The following is a 16,918-nucleotide window of genomic DNA, read 5'->3' as shown; positions in this document are numbered from 1 at the left end:
AGATTTAATTTATTATAATGCTGAAATTATTATCATGTTCCTATTCAGCAAAACAGAAGCTTCTCGCTTCCCATCACACCTTCGGACTCCAACCCCCATCATTTCCAGCCTGGCTGGGAACTCTGGAAGCTGGAATCGCACCCTTTACAAATGGCACGTGGAGGGAAGAAGCATTAGGGACGCTCTGGTACTCCCTCTATGCTGCAGATATTTTCCCCTGGAAGCCTCTCTAGGAATTTCCATGCCGGTGAGACGCTTTCCTTTTTTTTCCCCGCTCCCCCATTCGCCATCTTCTGGTCATGTGACGAGCGACGAGACGCGAGGCCGGAAGAGGCGCAGTCAGCTGACCGGAAGGAGTCTCCTTCGCGTCCTCCCTTGGCTGGCGAAGAAGGAAGTGGCGGCGGTGGCGGCGTTCGGCCATGGAGCGTTACGAGAAGGCGTCGCTGAACGCGCTTTCGCCCCCCGAGGCCCGGTGAGGACGGGGGAGCCGCGCTTGGGGCGGGGGGAGCCTCCAGCTCAGCCCTGCGGGGAAGGAAGGAGGAATTAATTGGAGGCGCTGTTTCAAAATGGAGCAAATTAGTTTGCTCTGCAAAAAACAATTGCCTGAAAACGTTTTAATCTGTGGTAGATGATAACCAGGGCATGATTTAACCCAATGTTCTTGGCAATACTTTAAAAAAATTAAAATATTCCGTGCTAAAGCAATTGCTCTGCTCCATTTGATACATAATTCTTTTTTGCTTTTTTTGTAGAAATGAAGTTTCATTAGCCTCAACGCTAAGGACACTGCTGTTCTTCACAGCTTTAATGATTATGTTACCGATTGGATTGTATTTCTCAACAAAGGCGTATTTATTTGAAGGTAATTGTCTTTGTTTTATAATACCATTAGATTTCATTGCATCTCTCTAGGTCCCTACATGACAGCAGTGTTTGTCTTTCTTGGCAACTTGAAGATGTGTGGACTGCTGGGAGTTGAAATCCATGCATCTTTAAAGTGCCACGTCTGAGCAACATTGCAATGTGGGCTCTTAACTAAAACATAAAGAATGTATATACCTTATTACATGGTGTTAAGAAGCTGTTCTTTTTATTTTTGAATGATGCAGGTTTGAAATAATTTCGGGGAGTATTAGACATAGTTTACAATTGGTTAGGTCACAATCTTCAATTATCAAAACATGGAAGAGCATTCTTTATTAATCTGTTTGTACACATTATGTAAGTTTTCAATGTTTTTGTCTTTTTGTTGTTTTTTTTCCAGGTACCTTTGGAATGTCCAACAGAGACAGCTACTTTTATGCTGCAATTGTTGCCGTGGTTGCTGTTCACGTTGTCCTTGCTCTTTTTGTGTATGTAGCATGGAATGAAGGCTCCCGGCAGTGGCGGGAGGGCAAGCAGGACTAAGAGGTGTGAATTGCTGCCTGACAGAGAAAGGAAGATTTGTGGGTGTGGTACAGCCTCAAAGACAGAACCTTTCAGAAATCCCTGTTTGAATTGGACAGGATGGGTGGGATGGAAAAATTTTTGTTCGTATGAATCTGTGATTTCAGGGGTCGCAAAATTTAGCAGAGCTGGGAAAAACAGCAAGAGGAGCCATTGAGCACACTGGCTCTTTGCTCCATAAATAGTAATGACTTTGAAATCCACCTCTAGATAATGCTTTCAGTAGACTTGGTAATATCAAGGTAATTTGTGAGCTTCCAGTATCAGTGAACGGATTGGATTCCTGCATCCTCTGGAAGGAGATCAATTTTTGGATTCGATCTGACATTGGAACCGTTGGTCTTAAAGGCTAAGAAACGCAGGTGTTTTTGGATGTTTATTTTATTTGATGGCAGAACAATGATGCCAAGTTCAACCATTACTGTCTGTAGTAGCTTTTCATGTAAAATCCCCCCCCCTAAAATTAGATACCCACTTTTATCAAATGCCATGATTTTGAATGCAGTTCTGTTATTCACTATTAAGGAATGATTTCCTTTAAGAATGAGACTTAAGTTATGTTTAATGGATGAAGATGTAATACATTTATGACCAATTTCAGAGTCTTAAGAACATTATTTGCCATCCAAAAATGTCTCCATGTTGAAATTTACAGTTTGTTTTATCACATGTTCTTTGGATTGATCAGTTGCTATTTTCAGTGTCTTTCTATTGGCAGCCTGTTAACTTACTACCTTGATGTCTTGCAAAGGAAAGATCCCATTGCAGTGACATCATTCCTCTTTTATGGCTGCTGAAAACCATGCACATCATGTGTTTGAACGACTTTGAAATTGGAATTCAGCCTGAACTTCCGGTTGCCAGTTTTGGTGTGTGTCTGTGTGTGTGGGGGGAATTCTCTTATAATACGTTATACATTATTTGTTGTGAAATAACGAACATTCTCTTTCCCTCCCCCTTTCATTGGTGAGATGGTTGGATATCCAACTGGTGCTGCTGCAAAGGTGCCTCTGACATGACTGGAAATTTTTGCATAGAACTTTCTTCACAAGTAACGTGTGGTTCCCACAAATTGGCAGAATGAGCTTTTCACAAATGTTGATCAGGAGCCGGGCTTTCTTCCAAATTGAATTATTTCCCCTAAATCTTGATTATATTGGAGTTCTAGATTTCCTCCTGTTGTTCTTAAAAATGGTTTTGGGGACTCAAAATGCTCAATGAGCATTTCCCAGAAAGAGACACCCCTCTTTTCTGTTCAGATCAAACATTAAAACTATTTTAGGTCTGAATGCAACAATGCTTTTCAAGTCAAGGATGCTGCAAACAAGATTTGCATTTTGTCAGAGCTTCCAAGTTATGTAGCTGGTGCTTGTGTTGCACTACAATGATCTCATGGCCCTTTTTAAATTCCATATTTTTCTGTGACGCTGCTGATCTTATTTTCTCTGATTAAGTTTATGTTGTATTACCGATGTTGCATTTACAATCAAATGCAGTCATATAGATTCACTGCGGAGCCCAAAGAATTGAAATGGCTGTGTAGTAGTTTCTGGATTATCCCTTGATAGCCAGCAAGTTGTAAATATTGTACCATCAACATTTCTCCAACGTTGATCGCTTCCTTGTACATTGGCTGGTCTGGGGGTATATTATGGGATGTATCTGTGTTATCTGCTTGCACTGAACTCCAACTGAGGATATGATTGGGTTTCCCACGTTGCACAGACGTCGTGTGAGATTCAGTCATTGGGGTACGGAAACTGTGATTTCTAATGTCAGATTTTGTGCAAACCCAGTTATCTGATTTATACAATAAATTGCGTAAATCATGTGTCATGTGATCCTGGTCTGTATTTACTTCAGATGGGAGAACTAACTCCAGCAGCACTGTGAAAGATATAACTGTCTTCAACTGTCTTCAAACAAGCTCTAGATGGTGATAGGAACTATGGGCATTGTAGCTGGGAACTGGAGGGAATTGCAGTCCTAACACACCAGGAATCCTTGAAAGGTTTCCAGCAGAAACATGCTTTCCGCTTTGACTCTTTTTTTAGTTCCTGTTTCTTGTTCCTGGCATGTGAGTTACTTCCTGCAGACAAGAGTATCTGATTCACAGAATCATGAGGCTTGAAGTCTTTTGATTCAACTCTCTGCCCAGGCTATGAATTCTCAAACCACCAGAAAGAATTGATTGATGAACCTTTGATTCAAAACTTCCAGTGATGGAGCCCCACAGCTGGTTCTTCAGAAGCAGTTGAGAATAAATCATATTCTGACCACAGTCTAATACATTAAGGAGCTCTGTTAAGGATAATGTGCTGAAAGGACAGAGTGATGAATAACAAGCATTTGTAATTGGTTGGATTGGAAGGAAGGCTATTCTGTCAATAAATTGTCACATACCCAATTATGAAGATGGCTGGGCTTCGGTTGAAATACGATGATCATAAAATGGTTCCAATAAAGGAGAATACTTGAAATGAAAGGTCCTTGGTGCTTCCTTCAGATATTTCATGACCCAACTAGGCAACATCATCAGTGCAAAAGGAGGAGGAGGATTATGGAGTCCTTGGTGCTCTCTGAGCTGGGTTGTTTTCTTGCAGATATTTCATGACCCAACTAGGCAACATCATCAGTGCAAGGAGGAGGAGGAGGATTTTGGAGTCCTTGGTGCTCTCTGAGCTGGGTTGTTTTCTTGCAATGCTTCATGACCCAAACTAGGTAACTGATGATGTTATCACTGATAATGTTAACCTAGTTTGAGTCATGAAACGACGGTACGGAAGCAAACAGAGCTCAAGAGAGCGACAAGGACCTCTCAATAAAATGCTTTTTCTGCCCACAAGGGGTCACTGTTGAGTTTCAGCACAGTGGGATATTTAATGCCTATGGCAGGGCTCTGCACCTTGACAACTTTAAGACTTGTGGACTTCAGCTATGCTGGCTGAGGAATTCTGGGAGCTGAAGTCCACAAGTCTTAAAGTTGTCAAGGTTGCAGACCCCTGGCCTATGGAGATTTTCAGTCCTCCAGGTCATGGCTGTCCCAAAGGAGACAAGTGGACTTTCTTCAAACGTCTGCACAGAAAAACAAGAAAGTCCAGTTGCCTCCTGAAAAAAGAGTTAATGTGAGTAAGTGTGCTTTTCTTTTAAGAACAAATCCTTGCAATTTAAAAACAAGTCGACACTTTACCGGACTGCCCGGTTGCTGCAATGGGCCTAAGCAGCTTAATATTTTTTTTCTAGTGATTCCTTCTCATTCTTGCCCCTGTCTGAGCTTCAAAGCCAAACGGTGTCTTAACTAGTTAATTTGTGGAAGGGAAAATTAAGAGGGAATTCTGGTTGACCAGAAACGGAAAACGCAAACAAAACAGTGTAGAGGGGGTCCTCGGCTTATGACAATTCCAAGTTATTATGGTAGACCTCCCCACAGCTAGTTATGACCTGATTTTGGAAATTCCGACAGCTGCCCCTCCCAGCCTCAAAGTCACTTGATCTCATGCTGGGTGTTTGACAACCAGTCTGTATTTACAGCTATTTGCAGTGTCTTATGGTCACACGACTGCGATTTATGACATGTTTTGCCATAAATTGGGGAATATTTGTAGTTTCTAGCAACACCACCACCACCAACTGGATACAATGAATTTGCTTAATGACCGCAGTGTTCATTTAACAGCCCTAGCCTTCGCTTTATGCTGCCAAAGCCAGCAAACCCCAGCTTTACATGAATGTGTCTCGGTAAAGCTTTTAGGAGTTGAGTTTAACTCAAAGAAGACTTTTTAAAATTTCATTTCAGCATTATCGTCCAATCCTGCCCCTTCCTCCTCTTATCTGTCCCTCCTCTTAAAATGCTATTTACTTTTCTTTTAAAAAGAAAACAGAATCTAACATTACTAGTAGCAGTCAGCGGGGACCAGAGTGGAAACAGTTGGGATTTCATGTTTTCAGCAGAAGGAACTTCTGCCTGGTGATGCCACATCAGTCGTGTCTCAATAGTGCTTGGAGGGATCCAGTAATTGTATGCTTGTCAGTCAAAGATGCTAAGGGAGGGGGGGGGGGGAGAGAAGCGGCAGAAAAAGAGCAGTCATTTCCCAGCACAGTATTGTATAAAACAATAATTTTTGTAAACACGTTGGGAGGCTGCTGGGAATGGAGTCGCTGCAATATAATAATTACCGCGTTTGTGCCTGTTTGCTTGTAAATGAAAAGACAAACAAGCTAAAACGGTAAAGAGAAGGTGCTTTTGTGTTCCTAAAGAGCTAGTGAAAGGATAAATGATTGAAAGCGGCATAATTTTGATCACATGGGCCGTTAAAAAAAAAAAAAGGAACCCACCATCTCTGGAAGAACTTGCCATGACTCGACAATTTTTTTTTAAGGGAACGCAGCCCGGATAAAAGCTTAGAAAAGCTTTGTGGCCTTAACAGGCCTCCATCTTGTCTGCCAGCATTTATTTTCCATTTTAGGCCATACAAGGACTTTATTGTACAGGTATGCAGAGAGTGCTTGATTAGGCAAAGTGGTACTTCATTAAAATGGACAGTCTATTTGGTTTCCTCTATTTGTCCACCTCATTTTATTTGTGATCCACGTTTTATTTAGGGGGATGAACAAAAGCAAAGGGAAGCCATGGCTAGAGCTTGGGAGAGTGGCGGGTTCAAAAATCTACCCTCGCACAAAAGATCTTGATGCATTGTTGAATTGTTCAGTTTTTCTCCGCATGAATACTCCCAAATTCCAAGCAGATTGAGGCTCGGATGCTTTCCTTTTACATCAATACGGAATAAATAGGATGAGAAATTGATGTTCTTTGTCAGCTTCAGCTTCTGCCCCTTCAAGAGTCGCAGGGCCATTTGGAAGAAGGCAAGGTCACCCTACCCCATAGAAAAAAATAACTACTAACACCCCCCCCCCCAATTTTCTTATCATTCTCAAGGACAGTGTGCTCCGAGGATGGGAGAGGACATCTGCCAGCGATTCCCCATCATGGTGATCAAAAAAGGGAACTTGTCCTGTTTTTCAAGTGTGCTTAAAAGGTCTAAATTGATCGTTTTTTTCCTCTGTAAATGCAACACAGAGAGTTGGCTTGAATCAAAAGCAATTCAGGCTCTGAATGGCAACATGGGATAAAAGCAAAATGACAACCTCTAGCAAGGTTTATAGTTTCTTAAATGAGGAGGAGAACCAACAGCAGAAATCTCGGAAAAATAGAGAAAAAGAAAGAAAAGCTCCATTGAGAGTTTCATTTGGAAAGGAAATAATTTAACGGAGAGGAACCCAGATCAACTTTTTTTCTTAATCTGAGCCGAGTTAGGGTGCCTGATTCCACTGTGACCCCGTGCTGTACATTTATAATAAGATTATTATATTATTACAAGGAGTGGAAGCCCAATAGGTGAAAACCCCAAAGTGAATCCAAGGGTAGCTTTGTTGGGGGGGGGGTGCATTTTAAAGAGGCAAGACGAGTGGAGGGTTATCCCAGGGTGGAGTTTGCCCAAACTTGTGTGTGGGCCGTAAAAATCTCTGAACCGTAGGGCTGATGAGACAGATTTGATTAACGGTTCCGTGCCAGACCTTTGGGATGCATTTGTCTGCCTTTGAAGCATGTCTTGGTAAACAGACATTTGACTCTGACCCCATTGACTGCAGTGACTTTGGCTTTCTACCAGCCCCCCCCCCATGTCAGCAGGGAAAGCGCTGCCTTGCCTCCCACTGAAGTCGACAAGGGTTTTGCCACTCATTTTGTGAAAGAACTGCGGTCCCCGAAGGAAAAAGAAATAAGCCCGCCGTGCACATAAACAGGAAACAGCACGGCTCAGATAGAAATTCTTCTTCCACCTGTTGTTTTCCTCTTTGGAGTTGGCAAAGTGCAACAACACATCTCACACATATCCCTGGGTGTGTGATCCTCCTCCTTCTCCTGATTGAAATTGGGAGGATAATAAAGGTCACACATAAAGAGGCAATTTCAATAATTAAAAGCAAGCCACTTTCCTCCTCTCCTTGGCCCGACTGCCCGCTTCCTGAACAGTGCCAAGTGAAAATCTAGGCCAGGTTGCTTTTTTGTAGAAGGAAAGAACATAAAGCAACACCGGAGACGGGCAATGAAAACAGGCGGCGGGTGCGGGGCATCTCCTTGGATGGCGCAGCACCCTTTTTCTGAAAAGAATTGCTATTGTGTCAGCCTTGCAGCTTCTTTCCCACTGTGTCCTGTTGTGTTTAGGCAGACTGCCTCTCCCCCCCCCCCAGCCTTACAGCCTCTGCAGCCTGGTGGTCCAGGATGGGCTCAGGAGCATCACCCTGGATAGGGGCTGGGGGGGGCAGCCACAAGTGATTGGGGTTTGCTGGCCAGAGAAATTGGGGCAGTTGTATAACTGCAGGAGGAGCTGCAAAGCCAGAGAAGGGAAGGCTTGTTAACTCTGTTGAATAGAGCTGGAAGGGACCTTGGAGGTCTTCTAGTCCAGCCCACCGCTTAAGCAGGAGAACCTACACCATCTCAGACCGTTGCGGCATGCTCCCATAGTCGTGTGATCAAAATTCAGACGCTTGGCAATCGACTCGTACTTATGACGGTCGCGGTGTCCTGGGGGAAATCATGTGATCACCTTTTGCCAAGCCCAAAGTCAACGGGAAGCCAGATTTCCTATAAGCGGGTTACTGACTTAACAAGTGCAGTGATTCCCTTAACAACTCTGTGGCCAAGAAAGCTTGTAGAATGGGGCACAACTCACTTAACAAATGTCTCCCTTAGCAACAGACACTTCAGGCTCAATTGTGGTTGCAAGTTGAGGGCTACCTGTGTTTAATAATCCCTTAATTCCAGCAAGGTGAGCTTCAGGGAAAGAAAAAAAACAACATGGAAATTTGCTAGGTTTCTTTGTGTCTGGCAAATAAAATAGGCTGCATAAGGACCGAAAAGCAAGACGGGAGGAATCCTCTGTGGGACCAGCAAATTTTGCACCCATATTATTTCATGGTGACTCAGAGTTGGGTGGGGAGCTCTTCACTCAGTTCTACATCTGGGTAAAGGCCCAACGTTTTGGGAAGAGCTCTCCTGTTTTGGCCTCTGGCTGCAAGCTGTCGACCTGCCATCTGTTGGCTTCTAAATTTGGGCTGGTGAGTTTTTTGCCTTTGGGAAATGTTCAAGACCCAGAACATGTTTTAAAAGATCCATCTCTTTTCTACCCATGGATGCCGACACTTCAATGTTAAACGAGGAGGAGGAGAAAAACCAGAGTCACTGGGAGTTGGGCAGCATAAATTTAAATTATTCATAGTCTTAGTAGTAGAACCACAGACTTTCCACATCTTCCTGCAACTCGGAGGTTGAAAATTAAAAAAGAAAAAGGAAAAAAAGAACTTGCCTGTTCTGATCTACTTATTTCCTCTTCACCTAGCATTTTGGAATAAAAGCATCCTGCTATTTTGAGACAAAGCAAAAGACGAGAGAAGACGAAATTGCCTGGGTTAATTCAGTGTGAGCCAGAAGAAACATTTGTTTATGAAAAGCAATTCAAGCCGGTGTTTCTTTTGGCAAACGTTTGCCTCGAGTAGCTGCCCTATTTTAGGTAATTACCAGTCTAGCATTTAGATACCACCTGTTCTCCAGCAGCTCAGAATGGCTTATCTGGGTATCCCTTTTCATTTTCTCCCCATAACAACTACCCCTGCAAGGTAGTCCAACATCTTAACCCCTTCAGCACCTTGGCTTTTAGCTTCTCCGTACCACCTGACTTTTTTTAAAGAGCCTTTGTGGATAGGTAGCTAACAGATAGACAGAGACAGATAGATATAGATTAAATTAGATTAGATTAGATTAGGATAGATAGATAGATAGATAGATAGATAGATAGATAGATAGATACAGTAGATAGATACAGTAGATAGATAGATACAGTAGATAGATAGATACAGTAGATAGGTAGATCAGTGACAGAAAATAGACAAGACAGATGAATAAAATAGAAGATAGAAAATAGAAAGACAGACAAGGTAGAAAATAAGAGACATGGATGGATGGATGGATAGATAGATAGATAGATAGATAGATAGATAGATAGATAGATAGATAAATAGACAGACAGATAGATCTGTTTATTACAGCCGTAAGGCCAGACATAGATAGACAAGACAGATGGACAAGATAGAAGATAGAAAATAAAAAGACAAGGTAGAAAAGAAGATAGACTAAGATAGATAGATAGATAGATATAAAGAATGTACACATGGATAAATAGATAACACAGAAAAGGAACATACACAAGGAGTTATCATCTTACTGCCAAAGTATTATCTTTATTTTCCTTCTGTAGCTCAGTTAGGAATTTTTAAAAAATAGGTAAGCAGCTACAGAAAAATCTATTGTTAATCTGATGTCAGTAGAGATCTATGGGGTATTTCCTTCCAGGTACATAAGTATCCAGCATCTTTTACTTTTGATTTTTCCAAAGCCACACTTCTGACATCCCAAGGAGTATGAAATACAAGGCCATCTAAAGATAGATGTAGAAATCTGTGATTTATGGCCTGCTTTTAAGAAAACTGCTAAAACCAGAGAATCCCTTGTAATTTTTACAGTTGACAGTAATTGAGCTGAATTGCAGTGAGTCATTTACAAGGAAGAAACTAATGCGCATTAAAACAACACGGGAAACTGCTTAAACGAGAACCATATGTAAGGGGGGGGGGAATGACCATTCAGCAACCAGTAAGCTCCTTCCTTCTTTTTTCTTTGTATTTCAATTGAAATAATCTGACATTTCCCCCCCCCCCCGCCGCCATCTATTCTATCCTGCAAACTAATGTCTATTATCTGTGCTACGTTTCCTGAACAGACAGTGTGCTTTTCTACCTTTTACAACTAACACTACCCTTTTGATTAGTGTTCTTGGCAGGGCTGCCTTCAAGCTGTCCAATCCATGAGGTCAGATCTGTGACCCCAGCCAAACAGAAGCAGCTGGCTAAAAACTGTTGCAAGAGATTGCATCCCAAAGCAAATTTTTTCCCCTTGAAACTTGGCCTCAAGTCAACTCAGACCAGATTCTGATGGCTTCAGTGGAAAAGTTGTAGCCCAAAGTTCTAAATCAGGGGTGTCCAATCTTGGCAATTTGAACACTTGTGGACTTCAACTCCCAGAATTCCTCCGCCAGCATGGCTAGCCAGGGAATACTGGGAGTTGATGTCCACAGGCCTGGAGAATTCTGGGATTTGAAGTCCACAGGTCTAGGGAATTCTGGGAGTTGAAGTCCACGGGTCTGGGGAATTCTGGGAGTTGAAACCCACAGGTCTTCTAGTTGCCAAGATTGGACACCACTAAGCTACACAAAAGACTGTTCATCTTTCTGAGCATGCGTTCCTAAATTTTCAGTTGGGAAGAAGCTTAGCTGAGGACATAATGAGGACATAAACATGGGGCCCAACCTAAAACGGACTTCAACCTAGTTAATCTTGCAAAGGTCTTTCTCTACCGAAGGCTCACTCAGATCTGTAATCTGGCCCAGCCAGTTGTCTCTTTGCCCCATCTCTTGTGAGGCTGAACTTTTCTCAAATTTTTTTCAATGGCAACTGAACCAGTCCACTGACTCACGGAGTAAACTCTGCTGTAGAAACCATCTGCCTAAATGTGATGTTAGCTTGTCCTGGCCTTTTGCAAATTGATGTGTTTAGCCAGACGAAACCAAGCTCTTAGTTGCGCTGTTCTGGGGCCTGGTTGGTTCTTCTCTATCTCCCAATCCTCTCGTTGCAGGTTAAAATTCAGGTGGATTTGGAGCCCTTCACTCAAGAGGCTGGAAAAGGTTTGAGAGGGAGGGAGGGAGGGAGGGAGGAAGGGAGGGAAGAAAAGACAGAGGGAAGGAGAGAGAGAGGAAGAGAGAGAGAGAGAGAGAGAGAGAGAGAGAGAGAGAGAGAGAAGCAAGGATGTTGGCCGTGGTGAAGGAAGAATGCGAGAAGGATTGTGAGCGAAGAGGAGATGCAAGCCCCCACCCCCCTTTTTTAAAAAAACCTGTTTTTATTTTATTCAAAACAAAGTTAAAAACACAAAATACAGAACTCAAAGGGAAAAAAAAACCCACCAAAAGGGGAAAAGGAAAAAAAAATCCAACAAACCAATCAAAGCATTAAAAAGGTGCATCAAAAAGAAAAAGACATTATACACATATTATCCCCTCTAGTTGAACATTGATTAATATGTTACTACAACACGAGTTCCCATCCCCTTGCAAAACGAGCCCTCCAAAACACTTTAAACTACTAAATCTATCTGCAAGACCTCTGAAGCATCGACGGAACCCTTTGGCTGAGCAACATGGGTACCAGTCCCTCGCAGCAGAGGGGGGGCGGGTGTGTGTCGTTGCTCAGACCCGCCGCGATTGTGCTTCAACGTCTTTCTTTAAAATGGAGGGTTGGGCCGGGTCGGTTTGGTGAGCTGAGACCCAGATGGGATTCTCTGATTGACTCTTTGCTCTTTTTGTGGTTTGGTTACAACATTTGTCATCCGTCTGGGGTGGCAGCAGTGGCTGGTCTGGCTGGAATGAGACTCAGCTAGCTGGGTTGGTAATATGTGAACGGCAGGAGCTGGATTCAAAGAGGATTTCCGGATTTGTGGCTGAATTTCTTATCTGGATTTTTAAAAAAGCTTTAGGAGGATCAGTTGCTTCTCAAGAGAGTTGAGCCCAACTTGGACGTGGGCCAGTTGCTCGGTGTAGGAACTCCACAGCTTGCTAGGAGGAGGGATGGAGGTTCACACCCCTGCTTGGGGTCTCCTGAAGGGGATCTTCCCCAGCTTGAAACCAATACAGGTAGTCCTGTACCTGTACAGTTGAGCCCCCCCCCAAATTCCACAGCTCAGCAAGACCGTTGTTAAATGAGCTTTGCCCCATTTAACGACCCTTCTGGGCACGGTTCTTAAGTGAATCACTGCAGCCGTTAAGCAAATCTGGATTTCCCCATTGACTGTGCATCTCGGAAAGTCACAAAAGGGGATCACATGACCCCAGGATACCCCAACCATCATAAATACGAGCCGGTTGGCAAGTGTCCGGATTTTGATCAACTGACCCAAAGGGGATGCTGCAACGGTCGTAAGTGTGAAAAACGGTCCTAAGTCACTTTTTTCCAGTGCTTCTGTAACTTCGGTCGGTAAATGGATGTAAGTCGAGGAGTACCCGTATCGTATGTTCAGAAGGGACCTCACTGAAGCAAGAGGAGATGAATAATCTTCACCCAGTGTTGACCAAAAGAGGGTGGTTTTATTTCCGGGACTCTGAGTTGGACACCAAGTATGCCCGTCCTCTTTTTCTTTTTTGAGATCCCAGTTTGTAAAATATTTGGATTGATTTTTTTCCCCTTGAATTGTTTTGGGGCTGTTTCCATCACAACTGGGCGCGCCTGTGAGCGGAAAGGCAAGTGGGCACTGCAGCAGACCTCAAAACGGTGTTAGATCACGGTTATTCCACGGGCGATGGCCTCGGTTAGCAATTTAAGGAGCTGAAACGGAGGACTTGATTGGAACTGGGTTTTAAGTGGTGTAAAAAATAGCAATAATGGAAATGCCCAAGTAAGAAAGCAAGAGATGGGTTGTTGTTTTTTTCCTCCAAACTTGACGAGGGTCCAGGGCTTTGCAATATTCTTTAACCTTGGTAACTCTTAAGATGGATGGACTTCAACTCCCAGAACCTGCTGCACAGTTCTGGGAGTTGAAATCGACCCCTTTTAAAGTGGCTAAAAGTGCAGCTGCTGCTTTTTTAATACAGTGCCTTGGTTTGGTCCACCTTGCTATACATTTAAAAAATATGGCTCATGTAGGCAGGCCTGTGTGGAAAGAAAAAAAAAAAAAGCCACACTTTCTTGAATGAGTCATTTTAAAACCTGACCCGGTTCAAGGTAGAGTTCAGTTGCATTTACTTTGAATAAGCAGGAAAAAACAAACGACTCTTTTCTTTTTCGTATCGTTGTTTCCATCACCGTCCAAACCATCTCTTTGATCCTCCTTCCTCTCTCTGCAACACAACTCGGGGACCCCCTGTGGGAGTTTAGACGATGCACAGAAACCTCTGTGAGGAAGGGGGGGGGATTTACTATCCTTTGCAAAAAACCGAGCGTTCGCTTTCCTGCAAACCAGATGGCTGAGGAGTGACTTCAGGGCCCAAAAATTCTTCCCCGGGTTCCTGTTTAGCCCTGTCTGCCTGCCAGCCTGTCTGTCTTGTGGTCACAGCGGCCAGCCCTGCACGCAGAAGTTACATGGGGTGAAGTTGGAAGAGCTAGTGCACTTTAGGCGGAGCTGCAAAAAGTAGGTCACTGGGTCAGGAACAACAAGTTCTGACGGTTTGCAACTGCCTCCCACCCCAACCCGTGTTTATACGGGGTGGGGTGGGGCGTGTGTGTGTGTGTGTGTGGGTGGGTGGGTGAAATGGGTCTCTTTCCTTCCCTCCCTCCTTCTGTGGGTAAAAGGCAGAAGAGAAAGGGATTGCCACTGTGCCAGAGGAAGTGCCATCCGATTGAACCAGCATTGGCTTTCAATCAGGGCTGGAGAAAACGGAGAAAGGATTTTCTGTTTCATTGATTGTTGTTGCTATTATTATTATTTTAAAAGGAAGCAATTGTTTGAAAGCCTCAGGCTGAGAAGCATCCAAGCAGCTGCTTTATTCCCTTTATTTTCAACAAGTTTGCTTAAACCGGTTAGCCAGGCCAGGAGGAGCTTTTCTAATTGGGAGGTAGGGTGAAAAGGTTTAAGTTTCTTTTTCTCATCGGTTTCTACCCCATTGTGATAATTTAGCCCTGGTGGATGGATGGATGGATGGATGGATGGAGTGCGGTTTGGGCTAGTTTGGGAGTTGGCTGCCTTACAGAATAACAGACTAGAAAGAGTTGGAAGGGACCTTGGAGGTCTTCTAGTCCAACCTCCTGCTCAAGCAGGTGACGCTCTACCATTTCAAACAAATGGCTGCCCAATCTTGACGGCAGCGCTCACGTGACCGACAGCGGGGATGTTGCAACGGTGTGAAAAATGGTCCTAAGTCCCCTTTTTTTCAGGGCCATTGTAACTTCTAACGGTCCCTAAATGAACGGTTGTTAGTCAAGGACCACCTATAGTGGCTTGAGTGAGAACTCTAGGTTAATTTGATGACCCCTTTGTTTATTTTTTTGGCTGTCTCAGGAATCTTCTCCAAAGTTCAAAGACTCTTCTGACTACTTCCTCCTCCTCCTCTTCCCTAGAATGTTACAGAGAAAACCGTTCTCTGCCCAAGTAACTCTGGTTTATGGCAATCTTAGCTTCTTAGATGACTCTTCTTGGCTCGCTTAGGCAGACAAACACCCCTCCTTGCCTCTAGGGTTAGCCGAAACCCTTGGAGATGTGTACCTGCATGTAGGAGAATGTGCCAGCGGCCAATTAGCCATGCCGTGGTGAGGGACAAAGCAATTTCTTCATTTCACTTTCTGTCTTGAAATTCCAGAAGTGCAAGTCTCCACCCAAGTGCAAATGGCATCTGTGGCTGGATCGCTCTTCTGCTTTTATGACTCGGTGGAAGGGATATTCCTGGAAGCCCCTGGCTTGTAGTTGATCTGAGTAAACAGCAGCAAAGACCCCATTAAAGAAAAGCATGGCTGCGGCTTCATTACAGGATTATGGTTAGGTAACGGAGGGCAGGGTGGGTGGGGGTCTCCTCTGCTTTCCTTGTAGAAGTTGCCTCCTCCTACTCACTTTTGTGTCGGCTTGTTTGAGAGAGGAAAATATCCACTTTGGCAGTTTGGCTAATTACCATGCATATAATTTTATTAGGGATTACCTTTGAACAAAGGAAAACCAATACAACTTCACGGAATTAAAAAAAATAAAAAGTGTAGAGAGCAGAGCGAAGTGGAGCGGAATGGAACAGAACAAAACAATTGAACAGAATGCAGGAATGGAATTAGAATTAGAAAATAGAATAGAATAGAATAGAATAGAACAGAATAGAACAGAACAGAACAGAATAGAATAGAAAATAATAATAGAAATAGAATAGAATAGAATAGAAAATAATAATAATAGAGTAGAATAGAATAGAATAGAATAGAATAGAATAGAATAGAATAGGATTTTATTTAGCCAAGTGTGGTTAGACACACAAGGAATTTGTCTCCAGTGCCAAAGCATTCAGTGTATTTGTGAAACAACAGAGAAAGAATATAGATAAATAAAAATAGAAAAGAGAAGAATACACTAAAGACTGAATCTGGTGGCTGCACTAACGTAATGCAAGGTAGAACACTAATAGAAGGAGATGTATAATTGGTGCCTGGAGGATTTGTATTTAGTTACTGAGAACGCAAATGTGCACATTGTGTAGTTATTACTTGCTAAATGAGGAGCGCAGATTTGAGGCCAAACAAAACACAATTAGTTATTGGTAGTGTGGTTCACCTCTAGCTAGACATAACGGAGAAAGCCGTGTGATTTACTATGTGTGGAAAGAAGAGTTTTGTGATCCTCATTACAAGTTCATCAACTCGAAAAATTTTAATCTTACAAGGATGAAAATTATTCTAGTTGATGGACACAGTGGTGGTTTTCATGGAGAGATTTTGCAAAGAACCTGAACATCGGTATATCTTTAATATCAAGTGTCAAGATGAAGGGCTGTCCTTTTCATTCTGAATTCAAAGAACAGGCAGTTTTATGTGGAATGCTGTTGAGATGAGAGCTGAACTTTTTGTCCATTAGACTCTTATCCAAGACAATAGATGAAAATGGATTTGTACTGGGCCCACAGTTGAGGAGGATTGCCCCAAACATTTGGTTTTCATTTGGACAAGGACCAAGAAAATGAGCATCTTCCTCTTTTGATTTAGGGCCAAAATCAGATGTAATTCTGGCATATATCTGATCCCCAAATCATGGATTAAAAAAAAAAATATCTCTGCTTCCATATTCCATCACAGTCAGTGGACATGGCAGACAATGAAAGTTGGAACCATCAGAAACAGCTGCAAAAACAAGAAAAAAAAATACAAATATTCATGTTGAAGAGATTCATGAAGGAAGTATGGTTAGTTATCCCCCTCTCTGTTAGCTGGTTACAGTTTAAGGGAAAAAATAGATTTGTAGAAGATGATTGGCAGTTGGAATAAAGGGCAAATGCTTCCTGCTGCAAGTCGGCTCTTCTTACTAAGGTCTCTTGGCCAACATATGTGTACTAGAATAAGAGAGCTGGAAGGTCTTCTAGTCCAACTCCCTGTTCAAGCAGGAGACCATATACCATTTCAGACAAACGGTTGTCCAATCTCTTCTTAAAAACTTCCAGTGTTGGAGCATCCACAACTCCTGAAGATAAGTCGTTCCCCTAATTAATTGTTCTCTCAATCAGGAAATTTCTCTTGAGTTCTAGATTGCTTCTTTCCTTGATTGCTTTCCATCCATTGCTTCTTGTCCTGCCTTCAGGTACTTTGCAGACTAGGTGGACTCCCTCTTCTTTGTGGCAGCCCCTTACATACT

At 42.9% G+C, this 16,918-nt stretch overlaps 1 protein-coding gene across 1 annotated transcript; it reads left to right on the top strand.

Moving 5' to 3' along the window:
- The first annotated feature begins 313 nt into the window (after nucleotides 1-313).
- On the top strand, nucleotides 314-3,277 carry VMA21 (vacuolar ATPase assembly factor VMA21). Its single transcript, XM_039354681.1, has 3 exons — nucleotides 314-472; nucleotides 753-862; nucleotides 1,265-3,277. The coding sequence occupies exons 1-3, from the start codon at nucleotides 420-422 to the stop codon at nucleotides 1,405-1,407; spliced, it is 306 nt and encodes a 101-aa protein (XP_039210615.1). The 5' UTR covers nucleotides 314-419; the 3' UTR covers nucleotides 1,408-3,277.
- The last annotated feature ends 13,641 nt before the right edge of the window (nucleotides 3,278-16,918 follow it).

This window comes from Crotalus tigris, unplaced genomic scaffold (assembly GCF_016545835.1).
Source record: "Crotalus tigris isolate CLP2741 ecotype Arizona unplaced genomic scaffold, ASM1654583v1 scf7180000018585.330925593:3314079, whole genome shotgun sequence".
NCBI lineage: Eukaryota > Metazoa > Chordata > Lepidosauria > Squamata > Viperidae > Crotalus > Crotalus tigris.
The sequence above is the reverse complement of the archived record's forward strand: the minus strand, read 5'-3'. Positions and strand labels throughout refer to the sequence as shown.